This window comes from Sinohyriopsis cumingii, chromosome 9 (assembly GCF_028554795.1).
Source record: "Sinohyriopsis cumingii isolate HCF-2022 chromosome 9, ASM2855479v2, whole genome shotgun sequence".
NCBI classification, from domain to species: domain Eukaryota; kingdom Metazoa; phylum Mollusca; class Bivalvia; order Unionida; family Unionidae; genus Sinohyriopsis; species Sinohyriopsis cumingii.
This window is the reverse complement of record NC_142969.1, coordinates 6155763-6172057: the sequence shown is the minus strand read 5'-3', so window position 1 is coordinate 6172057 and position 16295 is coordinate 6155763. Positions and strand designations below refer to the sequence as shown.

General features: G+C 35.5%; 1 protein-coding gene across 1 annotated transcript in view; it reads right to left on the bottom strand.

Moving 5' to 3' along the window:
* LOC149791215 (scavenger receptor cysteine-rich domain-containing protein DMBT1-like) overlaps window positions 1–16295 on the bottom strand; it is a 234366-nt gene that overhangs the window by 92304 nt on the left and 125767 nt on the right. The window contains exon 3 of the mRNA XM_089969688.1: window positions 3495–3670. Within this exon, the coding sequence (XP_089825814.1) occupies window positions 3495–3670 (176 nt within the window). The remainder of the gene's footprint in view (window positions 1–3494; window positions 3671–16295) is intronic.

The window sequence follows — 16295 nt, the reverse complement described above, 5'->3', positions numbered from 1 at the left end:
CAACACTCTTGTCACTGAACTTTGTGTTCTTAATTTCCATGATATAAATGAATAAACACACACACACACATCTCATCCTTCTCTACATAATGCGTATACATGAATTCAATTATTCTGTTCAGTCATACAATGAATAGCTTGGAATAAAGTATGGTCTATCTAACAGTATAGCCATAGGTCAGACTATCTGTAAAATTAGAATAAATACTGTAACATCAAATTTATTAAAAAGTTCATTACTTAACATCGATAGAGAAAAGAATGCTATTTTATGTTTCGCATACCGGTACAGCCGAAGATAGCTCCCGTAAAGTGGACAGCTTTCGGATGAACTTCGTTGCGTTACAAATGATAATGCATATCTGAAGGCAATAATTACTTTTCTAATTGTGAAATAAACAGCCTGAGAGTTTCACTTAGTAGGTTTTCGCACTGCAAGCACATTTATCGTACATCATCGGGCAAATATAACTCAGTATTACGCTTAATAAGTAAATAAACATCCATCAGGTAAAGTAGTACGTTGTAAAGGAAGGCGAGTACACCTCCGCTGATATATATATATATATATATATATATATATATATATATATATATATATATATATATATATATACATACATGCATGCATGCATACATACATACATACATACATACATCGAGGCTAACCGTTATGAAGGAGCAATTGGTGCAGCTGGAAGGGAATAGCGTCGAACTAGTAATCCAAGCAGTATGGGTTCGAAATCCACCAATATATGCAATAAACTGACAACGAACTGTGCGAACCTAGTATCTAGCTAGCCGAGCGCTTTCGACTACTTAAGAAGTAATTTCAATGGCAAATACAAAACATAGATAAGACAAACAAATACACCAGAAAAACGGTTATGTTTGCGACATTTTACATTGCTATTTCTATAGGAATTCAACGTTGCAACTCTATTTTGTGTCAGCTAGTTTTTGTCAGCTTGTTGCTGATACTGGCAAATATTTTCATTGACTTAGAAATTAATGAGCCATAAAGACATTTGTTATTTTATCTAAATGCATGTAAGCGCAGATAATATCCCGGATATTTCATTGTTATTGTAGTCATAGGCAATCAAGATAAATTTAGAGTAATGTTTAAAAGAAAATGTTTTGCAGGCAAAAGATAATTTTATTTGTGTATCTTTGTCTTTGGTCTTCTTGGCTTAAACCGCTTGGTTTCATTGTTCTAAGTCGGCGAATCCAGTAAGATTCCTTTTCATTCCTGGTTTAGCAACTCCAGTTGCGGATGTGAGCAATTGCAATAAGTGTTATATCAGAGAACCTGTGGCCATGGGAGGAGAAATGTTCTGCTACCGGACTTATGTACAGCTTCTTTGTCATCCAATTAGATATATGAAAGTTGATCCTTTTTTGTAGGTTTTCACTTTCTCCGACATTCTGAAGGCTACAAATCTTACGTGTAATGAGATAAATGACATTCTCTGTTTTGCACGTTTTGTTTGGACCAGGTATATTTCATTTTTATCTAGTCACTGTGCTAGAAAATGTCCTGGTCTCTAGCATATGTTGACAGGGGTTTCACCTTTTATCGCCACAGGGGCCAGATTGACTAGGGTGGTCTTGATTTGTGAGTGGAGTTAGCTTCGCCCTAACTAGGATGCCCTTGTGGTTTTTTGTTCTCCGGTAGGCGACTACAGGTTTGTTAGGGAGGATTAAATTTAGTGCGTCCGACGATTGCTAAAAGAGAATGTCATTTATCTCATCCAGTATCAGCAACAAGCTGAAATAAACTGGTTGACACAAAATAGAGATAAATGGTTGAATTCCTGTAGAAACAGTCATGTAACATTTCGCAAACATAACCATTTTTCTGTTTTATTTGTTTGTGTTGTCTATGTTTTTGTATTTGTCTTTGAAAAAATCTCACATACATGAAAATAACGTGGCTTTTAAAGTGTTGTTATGTAGCAATTTGATATACCAATGCTATTGGTATATCAAATTGTCATTTCGCGAGTGACTCAGCAGTACGCATATTTAACCATTCTTGCAACTGCTCACGTGCACCTATGTGCTGTCCACTAATTAATCGTTAGTGACGTATGAAAACAACGTTAAAAAATAACGCGAAACCCCGTTTCGAAATGAAACTATTATGACGCACAATTTCATCGCAATCCTTTCTGCTTTTCGTTCCTCTCATGTATAAGGGACGAATAAGCAAAAACATGGATTGAGAGAGAAAGAGAATTTGAGCTGGACTATAACTTTGAAATTGAACTTAACAATAAGTAACCAACAAGAATATGGGTCGTCGCAACGGTATAGATGCACTTTCCTGTGGAATTTATCTGAAGTGATTATAAAATCAATGATACCAAGTAGCAAACCTTGACGGCATTAGACGGTAAATTTCTCGATTATTGGTATACATACTGTGATGTATTTAATATTTTGTTGTTGCTGCTGTTTCCTAAACCTATCATAATGATATAAATATTGATTATTATTAATTAAAATATGAAATCTCTCTGTGTCTCTCTGTCTGTCTCACTGTCTCTCTCTCTCTCTCTCCGGACCATTGTAGCAAGATACTGGCAAAAATCTGTGAAAAGGATTTTCGCTTGTGTCATCCAACGATGTCTCTTAACTTATATATGATGGTAACAGATAAGTCAAACAGACGAAATGATGAGAGACACATACAGAGAGAGAGAGGGAGAGAGAGAGTTGTGTGGTCGGTAGTACAGTTATTAAAGCAAAATAATGACTTAAATCAAATGCAGACATAATAAAATAGTTTAATTACATTTTCATTGTTAGTAATTTTGCTTACTTTCTATTCCACACTAATGTCGATTCCCTGGTACGTGAATGGCTGAGCGTTCATGTGAATAATTGGGCTAGCCATGTGTTTCTAGTGCTCTTCTTTCTTTATTAAAACCATTATTTATGCTTAAATCATAAGAGTCTCTTATACTGATTTAATCAATGCAAATAGAAACATAAACTCAAACAAAAGGAAACAATTAACATATCAATATGCGAAGATGAGTTTATATAGCAACTAAAGGCACAAAACGAATTTTTGTGGCTGACACACTGGGAGGAAATGTGAGGAGTTCATTCACTCAGTCAATATGCTGATGGTTGTAGTCAACCTTACAAATATATGAATCTGTAAGTGATATAAATACAATAAATGTCCAGTATGTTGTATACATTTTTCATTCAAAGGAGAATCTGCAAGCTTCGTTTCCTTTTAAAGAAAAATGTATACATCTCGTGGTATATCATTGATATAGCGGAGATACTATATATATACATACATATATATATATATATATATATATATATATATATATATATATATATATATAGAGAGAGAGAGAGAGAGAGAGAGAGAGAGAGAGAGAGAGAGGAGATTATATAGGATTAAGCGTGTGTATGTAGTTCGGTCGATATACACCTAAATCAGTTAACTCAAAAATGTTGACATTTACCTAAGCAGCTTACACCAGCATATTTCCTCTGTCCACAATGATTAGAGACATGTTGTATAGCGTTGCAGTCGAGTATTGAATTTTCTTTTCCACGACACACCACATAGTGGAAGGAAATGTCCATAGATTCATTGGACCCAAAAAATGCAGAACCAATTGCAGTTGCTCCAGAAGTGCTGTATAAAAGATGAAAGAAAGGAAAGACTATTAAATAGTAGTGGAATAAAATTTTACTTTGACTTTAAATTTAAGTTTAAGATGATTAAGAAAAACAATTTATTTATTTCTGATGGTGGTTTTTCTATTTTTGGATTTATGTTCTTTCTTTTCCTGTAATATATCATTAAACTTCTGTATCTATCTCCACCGCAATTTTTGCAAATCTGATATAATCCTCTAACGCCGTTGTTACATCCAACACATCTTCGTGGACCAGCATGAGGGTTTTTCTTTATAAGATAATTATGTTTTTTGCAATATTCTCTACGAAATTTTTTATCACATTTATTAGTGGTTCCTTGACCAAGCCACACACAATTGTTCATTATATTAATGATATCAGTTTAAATTTATCATCACCCCTGTTATCCAAATATTTTATCAAGTCCAATACGATATCTTGTTCTAGGATCGTGTAAATTTATTGTTATAAACCCATGCGGAGTAACTTGCGCCTGTGAAAAGAAATTTCTGAATTTAATTATATCCATGTCACCGCTGCACCAGGTTTGATGAATATTTCGCAACGTATGTGTGTCTACGCCATTAAACACAACTAAAATATTACAGTTATCTCTGATCACTTTTGGTATCTGTGTGTATCGTTGAGTAACATAAATAACGTCGGTATTTTTATGTCTACCTCGAGAAAAAATCCTGGCTGGGTTTGATTGTTTGTCCAGCATCACATCGTCGTATACAACTAAATTATTAATAAGTCCGTCTATGGAATCAACTGATGGTGCTTCATCAATATCGGTTATAAACTCGATAACGTCGTTAGCGTTTTCATTAAAATCCTTAAGTACATTATAACATCGCTGATCATCAACTGACGGGGCTACCAAATATAATTTATCCCATTTTAACCATCTCATTATAAGATTAAGTAACAACTGTGTCTTTCCACTTCCAGATGGTCCTATTATTATCATTTTGATGGAATTTGGTAACGCAGGATGGTGCTTGACAGGTTCTTGTTTTCTTGTCGCTGAGAAATCAATTATATCCATGTTGTATAAAATATCTATGAATTTATATTGCTTACGCTGTAAAGTTAAAACTCCAACTACTGATTTAGCTACGGTTATAACAAAAAATAAAAAAATAGCATACGGTGGAAAATGTTCTATATGCGGTAGAAAGAAATTTTCGTTTTTACCTAATAGGCGCGGTGGTGATATTGCAAATTTGATGTCAAAGTTTCCAGGTGCTCCATGGGCTAAATACAGCGGAGAAAAACATCTACCAGGATATAATTATTGCGGTCCTGGTACTCGACTCGATATCAGGCTTGATAATCAGGATCAACCAAAACCAGGCGAGGAACCAGTAAACGCTATTGATCGTGCTTGTCATGTTCATGATGTAGCTTATAAAAGTCAAAATCTACAAGATAGACATATTGCAGATGTGAAATTAATTCATGCATTAAATTCCATAAAAAATAAAAATATTAGAGAGTCATTAGCTAATTGGTTAGTAAGATCCGCGATGAAAGGTAAATTAGCGCTAGGGGCTGGTAATATATAAATGGAATCGATTTATTATTCACCAATCGGATACTGGAAGGGTAAAGCAGCAATTAGTAAACTCGCTGATGCAGCAGCGGTTAAACATTCTACTGCTAAAGCGTGGTTGTCCAGGCAGGCAATATGGCAAATTTATCTACCACGTCCTAAGCAAATTCGATTTGCTCATTTTAGTGTCAGTGTTCCTAATGAGGTTCATCAAGCTGATATTCTGTTTTTACCACATGATACTGTACGTAGAAAAACGTACAAATACGCGCTAACTGTTGTTGATGTTGCAAGTAGATATAAAGATGCAGAACCGTTAACGACTAAAACAGCAACTGAGGTAGCCGACGCGTTTAAACGAATTTATCAACGAGGTGGTGGATCACAAGGTGGTCTACGATGGCCACAGCTGTTACAAGTTGATCCTGGCAAGGAATTTCTTGGTCCAGTATCATCGTTGATGAAAAACATAATACCAAAATACGACGAGGACATACTGCAATTCATCGTGATCAGGCAATTGTTGAGCGATTTAATCGAACACTTGCCGAGCGGTTATTTGGATATCAGTACGCGAAGGAATTTATTCAGGATACGAGATCTCGTGAATGGGTGGCAAGATTACCAAACGTGATAGCTGCATTAAATGATGAGATTACTAGAACGACCAACATGAAACCCACTAGCGCAATTACGAAAAAAAATATACCAACACAACGAAAAGATGTTGAAAAACAGAAAATATTGGGTGATGTCACAGTCAGGTATTTATATGAGCCTGGTGAACTTGAAGGTGGTAAAGCGAGAGCGACTGATCCTATTTGGAGTGTTACCACACACAAAATATCCACCGTGACAAGATCCTCAGGTAGACCTGCAATCTACAGATTAGATTCAGCCGCTCCTCAACGTGGATTTACACGTGAACAACTACAAATAATCCCCACGGATACACAACTACCACCGCGATCACTTAACTAGCACTAGCGCCTCTACGTCGATTACATTCAAGACAGGTCAACATTATATTTTCTCGTGTATGACCAAGATTATTATTTTTTTCTATCTACGGTAAATTGTCTTGGATCATTTTTCAGATACCGCCATAGCATTATAGAATTACAACTTGCGCAATGATTATTCTGTTGTTGTTTCAGCGCATTAATAAAATCAACATCAAGATCAAAATTGCGTTTATTTTTTTTTATCGCACTGTTCATAACCAGATAATTTTTTTCTTATTATATCGCTTTGACATTCGTCAATATCATCACTAATCACTGACGAGTCCATGACGATTCGTCTCAATTGAGATATTTTTCTAACTCGAGACACTGCGAGATAAACCAAGTTCGACCATTCGATGTGATCATCAACGATCCAAACAACTGTATCAGTAATAGTTAATCCCTGAGATGAATGAATCGTCATCGCGTATCCAAGCGTCCACGGGGATTTATCAGCACGTAGAGCATCTTCAACAACATCAACATCAACTGCAACAATATCATTCAATACAAGATTCTGTTTCCTCTTTGACTCTCCTGGTATATCAACGTCGATATTTTGCCGTCGCGTATCTGCTGGTCGATAACATAACGGAACTGACAACGTTGGAAACTTTTCTCGTTGTAACTGAAACAATTCCCGTTGAAGTTTATCACGAACTATCTTTCTGCTTGCAACTATCAAATCGTTTGGTCGCCACGTTTGCAGAAAGTCTTTCATGGGTGTTTCTGAAATTATTTCACGCATTATTTCACACCGAATTTTATTCGGTTGTAGTCTGATTAATTTTTTAAATTCCTTCAACGCTGCATCAAGTGCTCTATGATCATCAGATACTTCTTCAGCGTGGTCAACGAAATTTTTCAGCCAATCATGTGGAGATGGTCCAGCTACGGGTGGTGGTTGACCATGATCGCCGCACATTATCACGGCAGTATTTCTTGTTAACAACCAGTGGGGCCCCGAGTGGCCGAGTGGTCTAAAGCGCTCTTCGTTACGGATCACTGCCATCTCACCTCTGTCTGCGGCGGTTCGAGTCTAAGATTCAGCCAATGTGGGTATGTGAGAAAGCTTGCCAGTAGCTTCTCGTGGGTCGGTGGTTCTTTCCGGGGTTTTCTCTGGTTCTTCCTCCACCATTAATACTGGCCGCCATGTATAGCCTATCATGTGCTGCAAAATGGCGTTAAACCCCACAACAACATGTTAACAACCAATCAAGAAATGTTTTTAATGTTTCTAGCGGTACAGTGCATATCTCATCCCATATTATGATCCTTGGAATGTATTTCTCTCCCATCCTTAAAGATGTCCATGCATCACCCTTCCATCGAAAAAAGCTGTGATAAGTACAGGAATTAACACCGCGTTGTTTCATCTCTCTCGCTAGTCTATGTGTAGGTGTTAGTACAATCATATCTGAATTCTGAAATAGTTCGATAGCTCGAGTGGTTTTACCAGAACCTTCAGGTCCGTTTAGATAAACTGTTTTGTGTCTGGTTATTGGATCGTATACCGATGGTAACAACGAAGTTGTCAATGTTTGACATTTTTTACAGTAAATATCTTTAACCGCAACATCAGCGGATTCGGAATAATCGAGCATATATTCATTCTTTATTCTCCACGAACCCCACGATGTGTTTAATCCTTCTAACAGTATTGAATGTTTTTTATTTATATAAAACGAATCAGTAGCAACTCTGACGGCATGCGCAGAAACCTTATTTATCATCGATAATAGATTTATTGAAACATACGCGAGCATCGATGATCTTAAATGAGTATACTGAGGTGACTCACCGTCCATGTAGCTCACAATTGTACCTAATTTATTTCCATTTGACAAGAAAACTGTTTCTCGACTTATAAACGTGTTCTTGTTCGTTGTATCAACGATTATAAAATCTAACTCAGTATCGTCCATGATCAATCTTGCACAATGTCGTCTGTGATCATATGCTGCTCCTTGTGTACACTTGCCAATTATTTTTCTACCAAGATCCTTCGAATCGATTTCGTCCGAATGTGGTAACCAAACCTCGGTTTGTTTTCGATATGATATAATTGCTTCACTTACAATCAACCGTGTTAATATCGTATAATCAAGCATATACCGCAATAGTACTATTGGTGTCCACATTTTTTCTGAAAAATGTTTTCCAAACCAAACATAACAAATTGGATGAAGTCCTTTAGACATTTCGAATGACTCGATACGAGCGAATCCAGTTAGGTCAAAATCCGGTAATGGTCCATTTATTGATACTCGCGTCATTTCATGCGTCGGATGACCGAATCGCTCAAAATACACAGAACAATCTCAGTATCCAAGAAAACTTCCGGGATAACACGCAACCATATCAACTGAAATAACATCTCTGTGATCGTATTTAGTATTCCACAATCCGCCGTGTCCATATTCGACACAACTAGATACTATGTCATTGAGAAAATCAAACCGAGTTGGTTTCCACGAATTTTTCTCTCTAGCAAAATGAGCCGCAACTGACGGAATAGTAAAACAGCTGCTCAATAATTCGTCAGCGTCATCAGTATATTGCAGTGCAAGATTTTTCATTTTCTCGTAAAGAAGATCTGTTCGATAAATAACGCCATTGGGTCTCACAAACTGATCAAATTTCATATCTGATTCGTCGTTAGAACTCTGAAATAACCATACTGACACAGGATCGTTTTTACTTATTTCGTTAATAAAATCAAACATACCTCCCCCAGATAATTCTGGGGAATAACATTTAACAGTTCGATTTCGTGGAAACACTGTTACTGCGTTAGTCCACGCGTGTGCGTTATGATCAATAATTGTAATTGAGGCTCCTTTTGATTTATATTTTGATTCATACAAAATCTCCCCTGTTATCGTCGCTACGGTTATTGGAAATTTTAATATTTTTCCTAACCCAGCTACATCTTTGATAGACGCACCGGTATCTTTAACCATATCTCCCCATGTGTTTATTATTTTACGTCTTTTATCCGTTAGACCGTTTCCACGGGCCGCGTTTGTAAAATGTTCTGTTACTCGTTCAGCCACACAATTTATTTTTGAAAGTTTCATCGGTGATAGTTTATCAACGCTGGGTTTTTCATTTAACACATAGATTCCATAAATAACCGCGGTTACGGGATATGCTCGTTCATAATACGGTTTGTCAATGCCAGTCAATAGACCTGATTTGGAATTTCTACTTAGTACGACAGTTTTTTTATTGCCGTGGACAGGATCATATTTGTCACGGATAATCCAATCATCTGTTTCTGTCAACACGACGAATTTTATTCTGAAAAGATACTTGCGATTATCAAGATAGTTAATGATAGTTGCCGCTCGTTTGTCGTTCATCATAGCGTTAACGATATTTTTGTTGCGTATAATCTTGAACGTTGACCAGACATGAGATGCACCATCTGTGTGAAATTCTTTCTTGGCGTCGTGAATTTTATTAATCAAACCTCTGTTTTTCGGATCAACCAAATATTTCATCGGTAAGTCAGAGGATATTCTGTCAAGATTAAATCTATTTCCACCTGATGGTTTTATTCGGGATAATCTATCGAATTCGTTCATATATATCAAACAAATATTTAAATAAAGAATATATGTATACAATGTCTCAATGCAAATGGCTCATGGTGGGTTCAGTAAATCGATGCAATAAATCCTGCAGAAAGGAATTTTGTTGGATGCACTTACAGGGCATACGGCGGGGGAGTCTAGGACCAATACCATGTCTGCAGTGTGGTGTTGGAGTGCGAGGCAAAACAGAATTATGCGGAAAGTGCGGTGGTAAACGATACAGAGAGCTTAAAATATATTATGACAAAAAAAATAATAATAGTGAAAATGCTATAAAATCCGTGGAGGATTATATATCAAGATTTCACACAAACAATGATTTAAACAAATAATATTATTATAATGGAGCAAAATAAATTTATCCCACATCCTGTCATAACAAACTATGAATCAAATATTAATGGTGTCATCAGAAATTGCAGGTTGAAGAGACCAGTTGGTTATATTAATATTACTGGTTATCTAATGTTCACATGCGAGGGAGAAAAGAAACATTATTTATGTCATAGATTTACGTACGAGTGTTTCTTCGGAGTGATCAAAGACAGTCTTGTGATCGATCACATTGACGGGAACACTCAAAACAATAATTTATCCAATTTACAAGCTATCTCTCACAGCGTGAACTGTGCACGTGGTAATACAGGAAGATGTAAGACAGTTTCTAGAAGGGCGGTAAATTCCACAAACACAGAAACTGGCGAAGTAATTATATTTCGTTCGATGTGTGCTGCTGCGAAATCTTTTGATATTAACCCGCATTCAGTACAAAAAGTAGCGGAAAATATATATAAAACCGCTTTATCGAAAAAATATAAACAGAAAATCACCTTTCAGTATTGTTAACTATCGCCACCACCTCGAATTAATTTTTTAAATTTATGTCATAGTATTTCCCCCATACACTACTTTTTTTTTGACTCATGAAGGGAGGTGATTTTATGGTCATAATTATTTCGGTTTCTAACTTACAAAAATATGCAGTTCGTGTATTTTTTTGTTCTATTCGTGAAACATTTAGAACAACAGAGCATATACCGTCATTTATATGCCAGCTTACTGAGTGCAGAATCCAGCGTCTAGTCTGTATCGATCGTGGGGTTAACAGTACAGGGATCCTGCGTGCATTTACTCGATTACAGAAATACATGTAGGAATTAAAAATCAGTTGCATTTTCTTTGTTCAGTACAGAAATTATGTACGTGTGTGTGGTTCGAGTAATATTAGCAATGACCACGATACAGATTTACGAGTGGGAAATCTCGTAAATAGTTTTCTCCAATGAACAGACATAATGAGGACTGAGTCACAGGAAGGATGAAAATATCTAACAGTTAGATGGCGTTGTATAGTAAATAATTCAGCTTTTATAAATAACTTGTTTGGTGAAAACGTATTTCTTGAACTCAGAATTGTATTGGTTCCTTAGCTATATATTAACTTCCGAAACATATGTTCGTAACAAGGTTCGATAGCTCAGTCAGTATGGTATTGGACTGTGACGCTCGCGGTCCAGGATCGAATCCCATGACTGACAATTGGTCGGGTGGTTGCGCATGTTAGCGATTTTTATAATTAATTGGGGCACCGCCAGCCTCTCTCCGCGAGAAACACCACCGATATATCAACTGGTGGTTGATGCATGTTTTGTACCACCCACGGGTTGATTATTTGGTGGGTTCTCAGCGGAGAAAATGGCCTCTTCATTCATTCATTTCATTTCATTCATTGAACCTGCTAAAAGACTCGACTAGAGGTTCATTCATTGTATATATTCATTTCCTTAATTAAGTTATATGTTTATGCCGTCTGAGCTCGCTAATACACTCGATAGGGGCTCTTCATTCATAATCTGAGCTCGCTAATACACTCGATAGGAGCTCTTCATCCTTGAAACATCCCGACGAACTCGCTAAAGACTCGATAGGGGTTCTAGGGATAATTTTTTTTTATTTTAAAGATTTATATACTAAATAATGAACCATGAAAATATCAATGATGTAATTGTTGCTATCAAAATACTAGAGGAAAACGGGATTAATATATCTAATGAACTAAATCCTGAAAAAATAGTTTCTGATTTTGAGATTTTACGAGAACGTAAAAACCAGGGAATACACACACTATCATCTGAATACAAGCTCATGAAACGGATTCAATCGACAATGTTTCAGTCGCTAGCTACCGTAGAAGATAATTAGGTGAAGGAATTCATTCCTCTCTCTGCCGCAGTAGAAAAAAATTAGATCGTTGTTATCCCACGAGTACGAGGAAAAGAAAACAATTAGTACTCGCATAAGACTATTGAGAAAACTTATGCTAGCGAGTAACCTAGTTGGTGAAACGATCCAAAATGAAAATGACTGGCCTGACCACGTGTAGATCATATTTATTCTGAATTATTATTTGTTCTGAGATTATATTTATTCTGAATTATTATTTATTCTGAGATTATATTTATTCTGAATTATTATTTATTCTGAATTATTATTTATTCTGAAATTATATTTATTCTGAATTATTATTTATTCTGAAATTATATTTATTCTGAATTATTATTTATTCTGAATTATTATTTATTTTGCAATTTTGATGGGTTAGTTGGTACTTAGATTTATGTAAAATGATCGATTTTGCAATTTTGATGGGTTAGTTGGTACTTAGATTTATGCAAATCAATCAAATTTGTAATTTTGATGGGTTAGTTGGTACTCAGATTTATGCAAATCAATCAAATTTATAATTCTGATGGGTTAGTTGGCACTTAGATTTATTATTTATTCTGAATTATTATTATTTATTCTGAATTATTATTATTTATTCTGAATTATTATTTTTTCTGAATTATTATATTTATTTCTGAATTATTATTATTTTTTCTGAATTATTATATTTATTTCTGAATTATTATTTATTTCTGAATTTGATGGGTTAGTTGATACTCAGCTTTATGGAAATCAATCAAATTTATAATTCTGATGGGTTAGTTGGTACTTAGATTTATGCAAATCAATCAATTTTGCAATTTTGATAGGTTAGTTGGTACTCAGATTTATGCAAATCAATAAATTTCATAATTTTGATGGGTTAGTTGGTACTTAGATTTATGCAAACCAATCAAATTTGCAATTTTGATGGGTTAGTTGGTAATTAGATTTATTATTTTTTCTGAATTATTATTTATTTCTGATTTATTATTTATTCTGAATTATTATTATTTATTCTGAATTATTGTTTATTTCTGAATTATTATTTATTCTGAATTATTATATTTATTTCTGAATTATTATTATTTTTTCTGAATTATTATTATTTTTTCTGAATTATTATATTTATTTATGAATTTGATGGGTTAGTTGGTACTCAGATTTATGCAATTCAATCAAATTTGTAATTTTGATGGGTTAGTTGGTACTTAGATTTATGCAAATCAATCAAATTTGCAATTTTGATGGGTTAGTTGGTACTTAGATTCATGCAAATCAATCAAATTTGCAATTTTGATGTGTTAGTTGGTACTTAGAATCGAAGATTCTTGATCAAAGATCTACGATTTCACATATAAATTTATCACACGCTCTTCTCCACGTAGGTCAATTAAGCGATTAAGGTGGTCTGTGAGTTTGAAATTTATTCGTGACAAATACTGATTATGCGTGCGTAAATAAACAGGATTGGTTGGTACTTGCACGATCAAATCCCCAGGGGGAACTTGTGGTGTAAATGTATATAAAATGTATCCTTGTTGAGCTTGATTTGAATTTCCAAGATCTATTTGATAACTGCCTTCTATTACGTCACAAACTAGATTAACCGCGATTGTCGATGTTATATTAACGATTCCCGGAGATACGTGTCTTCCACCGCCGAGTGGATCATTATTATGTCTAAGAACAGTTTTTGGTGGGGCTAGTTTTCTCCATGCATTAAGTATTTCAGAAAAGTTTTTGTTGATAATATCGTTGAGTGATCCTTTTCATTTCGCCGGTTTCAAATCCTGGTAGTGTAAATTTTAATAATTCTGCTTCAGTTATTTTATAATGATCAATGTATGCTTGTTTGATAGTATTTTTTGCTCCTACATCTATATAACCATTAGTATTTATTACCTCAATAATGCTCTGATTAAAATATTTAAGATCTAATACAATTTGATTTAAATGTTGTATCGTTGCAATGATCTGATGTTTTAGATCGTCATTAGGATACTCCAGGATATAGTTTTTAAAAAACTGTGCTAGTATCGTTAATGTAGTTGTGTATTCAGTTTTAATATCGTTAGCACTTGATCTGAAATTTTCTTCAACAACGATAATAACTTCAGTTTCTGTAATATCATAGTAATCAAACGGTGGTAAAGGAAATCCTTTAACACCATTTATTAAAACGTGATAACTATCCCTATCAGTCCATGGATACAAATCTCGGTATTCTGGAGTTGTTATAAACCTGGCTTCGTCAGTAAGAAATTCAGTTAATTTTGGTTCTGGTGGTCCTTCATATACCGGGGAAACATCAGGCCAACCTAGTACGGATCTGATTGAAGATTGATAAATATCAACGGCATAATCAGGAGAATGTATCTCTATCGTCGAGGACAGCGTCTGCTCATGAATATTAATCGATATTTTTGCGTCCTTTCCTGTTATTGATTTTATTCTACGTTGAAATTCATCATTGATCTCCTCGATCTCATAACTACCAGTGGGTATTCCAACAACAACCCAGTCAGGTGTTCCATCGGGTTTGTTTTTATTAGCAAATACGAGCAAATTATTTGCTGGTGTACCATTAAATGATTTTGATTTGATATTTGGCCAGCTGTAATATACCCGTAATTGCGCTAGTGCAATTTCATTAGCGTGAATTGCAGTAGGAAAGTTAATACTAAATTCAGGATTAGTTGAACTTACCGAGATCATCGTTGTCTTGTGCGGAGTTGTATTAGTCACGATCTGCTGGAGTAATTCCGTCATTATTAATACTTGTATCTTTAATACCGGTACCTTCGTCGTGTATTTTAGTCATCATTGAAAACTCGAAATCAGATATAATTCCATCACTGAGACTCGCTGATAACAACGAGGATAATTTCGAGTATGCTACCGTCGCTGTGTGTAATTTTATTATGAAATCGGATAATTTTTCATTCGTGCAAGTACATATTTTTTTTGCGATGATATTAAGCACACCTGCAATCGTTGTTGCTGCTGAAATACAAATAGTTACAGCTACTGGTGCCATCATTGTTACCGTGGATAATATTATTCCAGCTCCAGCAACAACAGCGGATAGTGAATAAACAATCACGTCGACGATAACTAATCGTCGTCTGTATTTTTTTACCTTTACTGTATATTGTTCGACTTGATCTTTTAGCGCCGCCTGCCATTCACGCGCTTGATTGTACCTTTATTGTGGACCGTCCATATATTTTTATGCAGTAACCAATTGAGGTGTTTCAGCTACAAATTCCAAACACCACCAGTAAGATGTTGCGGTTAATTTCTCCTCAGCTGCTTCCAGAATAAATATTTCTTCGGTTCCGTTATTTAATATAACAGATGCAACCCCGGAAAACCTGTCGGTGGGATGACGCCATGGATACGTTGTGAAGATCTCAAATCGTGCAGGACTAAACACAGACAGCCTGTACACGCCAGTGACTGTTGCGGTATATTTGATAGTATTATTTTGCTGCGACCATGTTGCAAATCCCGATGATACTGTGTATACGATGTTTGTGATATGTCCGGGAGTTATTCCGGCTGGGATTTTAATCAGACTGATTTTATTGACGACCTCAGGAATCCCCGCTACGATGTCTTGCTGTGTTTGTTTAATCGTGTCAATGTTGGTTTTGATATCTTGCTGTGTTTGTTTGATCGTGTCAATGTTGGTTTTGATATCTTGCTGTGTTTGTTTGATCGTGTCAATGTTGGTTTTGATATTAACGAGTTTTATGTCAACGACAAACGGAATGCCGAAGAATTCTTCTACGATTCTTTGATGGACTCTGCGAAATCTTCCAAAAGTGCCCACGTGAACATCATACTCGGCTTGTAACGTGGATAATTTACCGTCAACGGTGTCGACGTATTTTTTTGTTGCTGCTTCTTCGTCGGATGTTGGATCTCTTAAAACTACTATTTTATTTCCGTGCATGCTAAGTTCACCTGTCATTGTGTCAAGGTATTTTTTACGCGATTAGCAACACTTTTTGCAATTTCCTCTCTGATGGTTTTAAGTGACATACTTGAATCCCTAATTCTGCCGCTGTCAGTAAACACAGGAATATTATCCGTAGCTGCACCAAGTACTCGTCGGATTATATCATTCCATTTGATATTGCTTGTTTTTAGTTTACCATGTCGATCTTGAAAAATAACAACATCATCTGGGTCAACTCCAGCCAGGTTCATAACGTCAGCGAGGTCATCTTTAGTTGCGTACTT